Genomic DNA, 11,285 nt, shown 5'->3' with positions numbered 1-11,285 from the left:
ATAGAAAATAAAAACAAGGTGAAATAATTCAGAAAAAAGAAATCCATTAAGGATTTTTTAAAGAAATAAATTTCAATTTGAAACTCAAAGGTGAAAGTTTCGTAAACTCACAATACTCAAAAAATCAAAAATATACAAATGTCTGCACAAATAATAAGATAAAGAGAGCTTCACTTAATACTAGGTACTTGTAGTGGTTTTCAACGTTAGGGCGGTAGGAGTACGATTAGTAATATATGTATATGTATAACTAAATACTAAGTTTTTTAAAAACTAGGGTGATCCTTAATTAATTAAATAGTTATTAAGCGGAGCAGGAGGGCGGGAATTAACAATGAGATTGTAAACTAAAACAAATTAGTTCAACAATATTGTTAAATTTGCTCTTCACAGACAGGATCAGCGAAATGTGGGTTTATTGTTGTCAGTGTTGATTTGAAGAGCAGCCACACTTTTAGTGGACTCCATTGGCGACACCATTTGTATGACCATTCAATTCAACTTTGCCATTGGCAATGGCTTTGGCACAGCCAGCGGTTTTTAGTTTCTTGGTGGGTGGTTCATTAGTAATGCTGGTGAAATCGAACTGTAAGGGGAGAAGAAGGAGACATTAAATTAATGTTAAAGTCGAAAGATTTAGTCGATTTATTTCTATTTTAAAATTCCCAAAAATTCAAATTATAATTCAATTTTTTAAAATAAATTTAAAAATATGAATTTCTTAATTAAAGATCTTATATTTAATTTCAAAACTTTCGGAATTCAAAACAACAAAATATACTTACTCTCTGTTCCAATGTCATGTGCGAGTTGGGTGCCAAACCAATGCAACCGCGCAAAATATTTTCAATGGCAGCACGTTGACGGAACAATGAATTCACGACCTGAGAACCACGTGGCACCAGGGGAGCCTTGCACAAATAACTCAACAACGACAAGACAGGTTTGAATGGCACCCAATTGGAGGCGGGATTGCTGTTATCCTTAATGGTTATACGTTGACAGAATTCACCCAAAATAACCAAATCCAAAATCAAAGGTGAAGCCAACAAAGAATCTTCACAGGTATTGTGTATGACCAAAGTGTTGTGGCCACCCATCATAATTTCCGAAGTGTATTCATCCATGGCACGTTTGCTGTCGCCGACATAGGGTACATATTTGATGACCACAACATGATCGGGATGTTCTTTGGGTCCATACAAGACGCTGTTCGATTCGACCATGTCATCAACAACATTGCTCTTGGAGATCTGTTCGAGGAGAGGGAGAGAGTTACAAAATTAAATACCATAAGAAAGAAAACTTCACATGAAACACTTACTTCCTTGGAACGGAATTGTTGGGGAGCCGACAAATTCTTGCCATCATTGTTACCCAAATGATTGTAACTGACAATGGACACCGGCTTAATACCAGCACCCACCAGAAAATCAACCAAAACCGATTTCAATTTAGTTTGACCCGATTTGAAATCATCACCAGCAATGAAGACCCCTTGTGTTCGGCCAATTCAATTAGACCAGGTACAAAGGTGTTTTGTGGCGAACCATTAATGTAGGTGCAACCCTCAGCAATACTGGCCATGGCAAAAATGGTCGAGGGTGAAATTTCCGATTTGTTGGCCTTCAATGAAGCTTCCAATTCCTGCATGGTCATATTCAAACCAGGCTTGACATCACTGAAACGTTCAGTATTGGCGGTCCACAAAACAATGACCGAATCCAAATTCTTGCTGGCCTTAAAATCTTGTATGTCACGACGAATTTGTTCAAATTGTTCATATTTCGTGCCCTTAATCAAATTATCAGCACGATCCGATTGATTGGCAGCAATAAAATCAGGATCATAAATTGATGGTCTGGGTTTCATTGCTTTCAAGTCGTCATACAATTGATCTTGCAATTGGACATCCAAAACTTGGGCCCTCTTCATGGCATCACCAATATTCATGGAACTAATATCCCAACCATCGACAACGATGTCGTCGGGATTGACCATAGGAACTAAATCTTTCATGGGTACATAGACATCTTTACCCTCCTCGTCGGAGCCAATGAGCACGGTGGAGGCCTGGGTAATGGAGCCAAACCAATTGGCCTTTTGGATGCCGGTACGTTTGCGCCATTGCAACTGGCGGCGATTAGCTTCAAGAGCAGCGGTCAAGGTGGAACCATTGTTGCCACCCCAACCGACCAACATCAAACCCAATTTGGGGACCCGACGATCGGTGCGGATTTTCAAGTTAGCAGATTCAGGGAAGACCTGTGAAGAGAGACGGAACAAATTCAAAATTATTATTATCTTAAATTCTGATAGTGACAGTGTGTCTAGAAGGAGTATACACATGGACAATTATTAACAAATTTAGAAAAAATTTTAAATAATTTTTCTAATCTTCCTCCTGAGGCGTAGATTTTTTAAATAATTTTTTTAACCCTCCTCTCCTAAGGCGAAGATTTTTTAAATCATTTTTTCTATTTTTTCCCCTTTTTAACCTTAATGGAGCCCACAGTGTATATACCGTAAGGAAGCATTTCAAATATGTGTATACAATAAATTTATTATCTATACATAATTATTTTTTTTTATTTATTCAATATATTTTTAGAAATATCATGCCATACAAAAAATAATAATGGATGGCATACCAACTAGCTGTTATCTATGTAGGGAATCTAATCACCCACTAAATTACTATTCTACTGGTGTCCTAAAGAGGGGTGTGATGGGAATTCTTATCTTCTTCTATCTTAAATATATAAAAAAAATAAATCTAATATTGATATGATATAAAATATATTCGAAAAAAAATGGGAAAATTTTTTCCACCATGAATTGCAATAACTTTTTTTTTGCTGAGTTCTTTTTTATATGAATTGTTCTGGCCATAATGAATAATGCAAACTACAAATTTTGTTTAAATATTAACAAATAAAATTTGCAAATTTGGCATTAATTTATTGTTGTTGTTGCCATCAACACTATTTATGTATTCCCGCCACTTCTTCGGTTGAGAGGTGGAATTGCTGAAAAAAATGGTTTAAAAATTTACTCGTGTGCCGGGGAACAAATATTGTCTGCTATTTTGTTTTGGTATTCACAACAGGTGTGTCTATATCTATGATCGGCAAATATCATTAGAATATTTGAAACATTTGTTTTTATTCTTCTATGTGATCTTTGGAATATAGTAGTTGTTTTTTTCTTTAAACGCTTGGAAACCAATATGATCATTCAAAATTTATAACATGTTACGCTGACTTCTGATCTGTAGGAATCTGATTGGACAATGGATTTTTTTTGTTTGATTGCCGGTAGCTACTGCCACCAGCCGGCCAATTTATTATGTACATATTAAATGATCAATTAGTTGTCTTTATTATATATCTCAAAAAAAACTATAACAACAACAATGAATCCGAAAAATAATATTACATATTCAATTTCTTTACACATTAAAGTTTAATGAACCGGCTGATGGATGACAAGCAAAAAGAAAAAAAATTCCAAACGCACGCACTTTTACAAAACTATAAATAGGGAGAATTAATTGGAATTCGTTTAACCCAATTTTTTGAAAGATGAGCAGAAATGAAAGTGTTGTTGTTATTTGCAAATTTGGAAAAATACAATATTTATGCCACATTCAAATGATATGAACAGTTTTGAATTTACGGGAATAAATGCGATTTTTTTATTAAAGAAAAATTGTGGACTTGCGATTGAATGAAAGGGGATCGCTATCACCACACACATTAGGAAGGTAAGTCTTAGCACTCTCCAGACTGCTCGAAGTGAGAATATATAAAACCTAACAAGCCTAGTAAAGACTTGCCCCAAGTAGAATGTCCAAATACTTTTGGGTTGCACCGGCCCTTATATCTCGGATACACAAAAAAATTCCTGAGACTGATCTGTTGCTTCCAAATCTAAAATTCCAACAATTGGATATAACGAAAGTTCGGTATATTTTTTATTGCAAAAATTCTAATCATATTGTGTTATCATTTTTAATATATAGGCTATTGTTATTATTAACATAATCGACGTGGTGAGTTAACAATTAATAACCTTTTTTAGATAACATTTATTTTATAATAATGTGTCAGATTTATAATAATAAATAAATGCTACGTGGGTGTTTAACACCACTTCAAATTGTTATCATTATAAAAAATATATAGTGAATAGTAGGAACCCAAAAAACTTCAATCATTTAGTCACTTGAGGTCTTCAATGTACTACAACAAATATAATTTATTATCTTGATATTTATGTATTCCAATCAAATTTGTTGACCTAATTAAAAAGACACGCGGGTGTTGTCAGGACAACACGCCACTCTTTATGGGCTTATCTGTGAAGAATACAGTTTTGTTAACCTTAAAATACACCTTATAGGAGTAGAATTTAATCTAGAGATCTTTTCACCCTAGGTAAGATTTTCGTTTGAATACAATATCGTTTCGTTTGAATACAATACATTAGAATACAATATATGATAAATCTTTACTCTATTAATAATTATTGTTTGATCAAATTTTTAAGACAATAATTTGTTCTACAATTTATTATAACGGTTTCTTAGCCCTAAATTTCTATTTTCTGACAAAAATTACAACAAAATTCGTAAATGTGTATCTAATTTGCTTAGCTATTTGTACGAAATCTTTTCGCAATATTTTCATATGAAATCTAATAATAACAAAGAACAATATTGTTTATTCAAATATCGAATTGAATTTGTTTTGTTTAGACATACCTATATGCACAAACAGTTGTAAATATATGTACAGTATGGTACAAAATATTTTCAATTATGCAGAAATTTAATTCTGAGGATCTATATTTGTTCTACATAACCGAGAGCAAGAGTCGACATTTAGATTTTCGCCTTTGACTAGAAAGTCGACTTTTCGATCTATCGATTTTGTCAAATTGTTCTAAAATGTGTAATTTGTGGGCAATTCAGGCTTTGTGATAATAAACCAAGTTTTTATAAAGAAAATCAAATGTTGCTATTTCTAAGACGACTTTACGATTTCCTCAAAGATCAAAAGTCGAATTAGATTTTTAGACTTTTCAATACAAAAAGTCGATTAGTCGAAAATTGATATACTTATACTTAGGTGTCCATCGCTAATTAGCAAAAGACAAAGACAGTTTGGCAAATATGAAATTGATAATCTAGCTGGCTAAAATAACCAAATTTCTACACTCTTTAAACTTCCTCCATCTCTCCTTTTTTTCCACATTCCTTTACTTCTTTCTTTTGAGGTACCCAGAATGAGAACGATGGACAAATGGCTCAGAGTGATCGGCTGCAAATGGCAGACGTACATCGTATTTTAAGAATGGGAAATTAATACACTCATAAAATTAAAATTATCAAAATTAAGCCAGGACGTTTTTCTCGAATTTGTACATTTAATTGATCCAAAAGTTGCAATAGTACTCGGAATTTATGGTTTTACACTTTTGCAGATATGCAATCAATAAAATACCTTTGAAGTCCCAAAAACCCGTTGCCATAATCTTACCTGCCAATTAAATTGTTTTTACCTTCTTTGGAGCACTTACTCCAGGTTCAGTCCATTGTTTGGATTGTTTCTAATTTTTCCATTGTGAAAAAATTGCGGATGCGTCTTTTTTGAACACCTGTTTCTATATGAAGGAAAACAATTTTACATGTGTTCATAACAGAGATGAAAATTTCAAAAACACTTAACTTGTTTCTGTTTATACCGTGCTTTTTGTGCTAGGCCATGAATTTTCCGAACTGCCCTCGTATATAGTAATTTGGTTTTTTGAGTTACCCTACCAGAAATTATCAATATTGGCTAAGTTTCCAAGTAACTCCTTTATAATGACACCTCCATTATTCGGTATTTTGGGCATGTGTTTTAACAGAATTGGCTGAGTTTTGATTTTTGAGGTTCTCATGGGGTGTTAAATCTTCCCACCAAAAATTATTAATATATGTTCACATTTTGGCAAAGCTACCGTATAACGGTACCGATTGTTATTTTATTATAAAAGGTTCTTCGATGGTGACATCCATATATAAAAAATTATCAATAAAGATCAAGGGTTTCACATAGCCCCATATGTAATTTGAACCCGAACGTCGATATTTTAAAAGTTTTATCTGCATTTCCCCATTCTAGTGGCTATAACTTGTCGTTTGTCTTTAATCGAACTGACATTCTGTACTTGAAAACAGTACTGTAATTTGTAAGTACAATCGGCCGTCTTAACATGAAATGAAATTAGTGATATTAAATAAACATAAATCATTTAATAAAAAAGTATAATTACCTCAACAAATGTAATGTCACCAAGTAAGCATCATATTTTTAACCATTACCCCATCTATTTCCTTCTACTCAGCTATTGCAAATTGTATCCTATCATTTGTACCACACTGTATATGTCCCCCGTATGTAAACAATATATCACACCACACGTCATATTTTATATGCATACCCAGATATGCATACATTCTCAGAAATAACGTAATCTTCTTCTTATATGGCTTTAAAATATTTTTTTCTTCCGATTTTCCATTTCTCCTCCCCTTTCAATATGAAATTGAAATGCATTAATAGTAGCATTTCTATTTTAATGGCTATTTACACATTGACGTCTGTGTTCTTATAAGTACTCTCTAACAACAAGTGAAAACAACTGTAGCAAAACAAAAACAACAACAACAAATACAAGGAGAAACAAAAATAGCATAAGCAAGACGCCATTACCGACAGTTAACACAGAAAAAAGCCGTCAACAACCCAGACCTAGTAACCGCTTATGGAATTATTATGTAACCTTGAACGTGAACTACAAAAATAACATAAATATCAACAGCAGAAGCAACACAACATAGAGAGTTGTCTAATTTCATTCCAATGAGAGAATACACACAACGCACAACAACAACAAAAAGGGGGGCCGCCGGCAAGTGGGTGATGAGAACCATATGATTTGAGTCTCTCATTGTTTACATTTGCTGTAAAACGGCGAGGGGATAGAGAGAGAGAGAGCGAGAAAGGAACACTCACGCGTGTTCCAATTAGTATATGTGCCGCCGTTGAGTACAATTACTGTAAAGCACCTTTTACAACGCATGTCCGTTACTGTAGCGTAAACGTAAGTGGGAATGTTTGGAGGGAATGATTTGTGTTAAAAAGTTAAAGGTATTGTGTTGTTGTTGATTGCAATGGAAATCGATTTTAGTGTGGGGAATACTTGTGTATTCCCGGTTTTTATTATATGTACTTTTTCTCTAGAAAGGTCTATGTCAATGGCAAAAAGAGGGCAACATTGTAACAAGTTGATTATCAACTAGATTCGTCTAGATGGAATATGAATGTACACACACAGTAGAGGCGGAACTATATATCCACCTTTCATTGAATTATCTGTTTAGCCGCGGTCAAGTTCACTTGGTAAATAAATAAATAATAAATTTTTGGGGATGAAATGATGCTTCAGCTGAAATCCTTTTGACGACGTTTCGAATATTGTAGAACATTCCATGTCATGATGAATAGATGGAATTTGTATTATTTTGGGATTAAAAACAACAAAAGCAACATATGTACATAGTTTTATGGAATCTTTTAACAGAAAACAAAACAAAAAACAACCCCGAAAATTAAAAAAATTCCAGAGTTTTCGAATCAGCTGTTATACATATGTATGTTGGAATTTAATGTCCTAACAATGTTTAGAATGGGAAAGGACATATTGGAAAAATCCACAGGTTCGAGAAATTTCCTTATATCTACATCAAATGTTTTGAAAATGTAAACAATGAGGATATTTACATGCATACATATCTAATGTTTAGAATACTGTTAGCTTTTATTGGACGGGGTTTTAAAGATATACCAAATTTACAGTCTTAAACGGCATATAGGGTAAGTGCACGGCATATAGGGTAAGTCGGCACTAAGAATTTTCGCATTTTAAACGTTTCACCATCCCGATAGCATTTTTTTCACTATATTGTATTTAGGTTCAAATATTTCCAAATTTTCTTTACTCCCCGATGCAATTTTTTTTTTAATTAATTTGAATTAATGTAGATTAAATTGATAATTAGGTAAAATAGTGCCTTTGTGTCAATAGTCGGCACTTTTTTTCCAATTGTCGGCATGTCCTATTTTAGTTAAACAAAAATTGTTTATTTAATTAATTTTTCTGCTATATTCATAAATTATTATTATCGGACGTTTCCATCAGAGTTGTATTAAAAAAAATATATAAAATAATTTTTTTTATTAACATATTACAATTATAAAACATGGTGCCGACTTCGGGAACCTTTAATCCAATTCTCGGCATTGCTAAATAATGCATTTCAAATGTTAAAAGAATTTAACTTTAAAACCATGTCTACCATTATAAAAAACAACACAAAACTATTTTTTTGTAAATTAATCGTTATTTAGAGCACTTATTTAACATTTTTCCAATTTTGAGCCAAAATGATCGAAAAGGTGCTTATTATTCACCCATATGCCGACTATTGGAAAATTTTAAAAATGTTTGTTCCTAAGGGCGGCATCGATAAAAATATCATAATTACAAATATTTTTAATGATTTTGAATTCTAAAGCATTCTCCTCTATGTTTTTTTACAATTGCGAAGAAGATCCTTGTGAAAAATATATAACTTTAATATATTTGAAAGTCTTTTGAAATCGACATGCCCACTAACTTCTTCTTAAGAAACATGAATTATCTCTAGTGTTAACAAACCGCATTGACCAAATGCCAAATTTTGACTGAATAAATGTACTTATCTCGATTAAATTTTATACAGAGGTAGGTTGCAGTGTTATTGAATATTATTCAAGATATTTTTCATATTTAGTTATAGGATTTTTTTAGTTATTTGAAGTTATATAAAACAGATGCCGACTATTGGTACCCTATATAAATTGAATATTTTTTATGTTTTAAACCTGAAATTGTTACTTCCTTTGCATTTCATCTTTGTGCATATGTATACAATTATAAAAAAAATAACTTTAATAAAGAAACATTTAGTTTTATATAAATTACTTATAAAATTGAAAAAGTTGTTATTTATTCATTGTGTAAACTCATTCATGACACACTGTTTGAATCATAATTTTTGAAAAAATTTCATTATTTTATGAGACATTATAAATTTCGCCATTTGTAAAAAAAAATTCTTATGAGAAAGATAAAGTATTTTTGGACCATTCCGAGATTTAATGGTTTAAAATTTTTCGGGAAAGATAAATCTTCTATTCGTTATTTAAAGTTCGAATACATGTTCTAAGTCCTGCAAGAATCTTCTATTATTCGAAATAGACTACAATTATTCCCTTCATATGTAAATTTGAAAAATTTAACCACTTTTTGTGTAGGGGAATTTTGTTATCCAACGTTTCCAGCCTCACTGTAGTTTCCATAATGTCTTCCTCGTCTGACAAGGGTGAGTCATCCGAGAGCTGATTCGGGATGCTCTCCTGACTAAGGCGGAATGAGCTGGTTTCCTCTAGTAAGTTGAGAAGATCCGACTGCCTCTCCAGGCTTTTAAATTCGGTTCCATAGATTGTGATGTTTGTGAGGGATTGAATCCTCTTACCATGACAAGAACTTGGCAGCTAAGTCTGAATAATACTGTCGGGACCCTGACTGCAAACCGAAAAAGAACGCTGATGGGCACGAGGTCGCATGACACCCCAGCGTTAGGGGGTTACTTTGAGAGGTAGTGACCCAAACATTTAAGGTTATTTAGGGGCGCCATTCTCGCATTGTCAGCTCAGGGATCATAGCACTCGGTCATTTCCTCCGAAACTCTCCCCCTGAGCCTGCTGATTTCCACGACTGTTTATTTGTTATTCACAGCTACCCTATGAATATGAATAGTATTGGGCTTCCCACTATCCGCAACCTGTGGACGCGTCCGTTAGCATTAATTTTTTAATGTATGCAAAAATCTACATTAGAATACACAGAATTAAAATCAATATACATTTTTCAAAGTGGATCTCCCATAGAAAAATTTGTGCGATGAAAATCTACGTATTATAGTAGATAATATCTACTGTATTGAAAAGGAGCATTTATTTTAATAGATGAAATTAGGAAGGACATAGAAAATTTGCTTGGTTTTCAAATCAATGTGGGATCTCTAAAACTTTTGTAGTCCAGTGCAAACTTTCGTTTACCCCTTTTACACATTTCTTCCAAAATTCTTGCTTAATTATCATTTATTTCATTTTTCTACATATCATCGTAAAAAAATAAATATTAAAGCTGACCGACTTTACGCCTCATAAACACCCTTCTGCTTGATATAAAGATTGGCGTTATGCCTAGGGTCTAGGCAAACATTGAAAAAATTTAATGTGAATTAGATCAATGAGTAATTTAATCGATGATTGATTGGATGTCTGCGATCTAATAAAACAAATAAATACAAATTTCACACATTTAAAAATCTAGATGGTTCCTTTTCAATATGATTTTTTGATACACACATATTTGGTGCAAGATTTTTTATTTAAAGCAAATACCCACTTTAATGTAACATCTTGGCTATTGCATCACTTCTTCTTTACAATAAAATTCCTTACAATAATTTTGTTTTTGCTTTTCTAAATATGACACTTATTAAAATTTTTATTAATTTCCTATTAGTAATTTTATTTGTATCTGAATTTTTTTCGAACTTACCTGAATTTTACCATTGGCCAAACGTTTGACATTTGATGTCTGATATGTGTAATCGGTTTCAATGTAATTTTCGGTGATTTGAACATTTGGCGAAACAACTTCCAAAGTTGTGGCATTAGCACTGTTGTTGTTGGCTTTCATTTTGTTTGGTTCTTCTTCGTTTTTTTAATCAAATGTTAATTAAATGTGTCAAAAAATTGGCTTTAATTGAGCAAAGATACACTTATTATATCACACCAAAGTTTTTTATTCTGTTCTCTATTTAAAACCACAGTCTTTGTGTTCAGGTAATTCTTACTTCTTTTTTTAAAGCTTTTCTTTTAAAAAAATTGCTTATCGTTTCACTTTGCAATTGACTTGTCAAATGTTTTGCTTATTTTTCCTTTTTTTCTATTCTTAATTTGTTGTAGACAAATTTCGTCCGCTTTTTTATTTTCTTCTTTGGCTAAAGAGCTGATGATGATGTGCACGGTTTCAATGCTTTTCAGCTAGTTGACTGCCTGGAAAGTATACACCAGTATTTATGCTTAGTCGAGGGCCAACTGAGTGTGCCTGTTGGATAT

At 32.7% G+C, this 11,285-nt stretch overlaps 1 protein-coding gene across 1 annotated transcript; it reads right to left on the bottom strand.

Moving 5' to 3' along the window:
- Nucleotides 1-444: 444 nt before the first annotated feature.
- On the bottom strand, nucleotides 445-10,883 carry LOC133328236 (inositol-3-phosphate synthase). Its single transcript, XM_061536784.1, is given in 5 exon segments — nucleotides 445-586; nucleotides 786-1,253; nucleotides 1,325-1,497; nucleotides 1,500-2,265; nucleotides 10,723-10,883. Coding segments are annotated over 5 exon segments (1,680 nt in total). The 5' UTR covers nucleotides 10,864-10,883; the 3' UTR covers nucleotides 445-454.
- Nucleotides 10,884-11,285: the final 402 nt, after the last annotated feature.

This window comes from Musca vetustissima, unplaced genomic scaffold, assembly GCF_032173495.1.
Source record: "Musca vetustissima isolate MV318-11 ecotype Yass unplaced genomic scaffold, APGP_CSIRO_Mvet_v1 utg14942, whole genome shotgun sequence".
In the NCBI taxonomy this organism is placed as follows: domain Eukaryota; kingdom Metazoa; phylum Arthropoda; class Insecta; order Diptera; family Muscidae; genus Musca; species Musca vetustissima.
The sequence above is the reverse complement of the archived record's forward strand: the minus strand, read 5'-3'. Positions and strand labels throughout refer to the sequence as shown.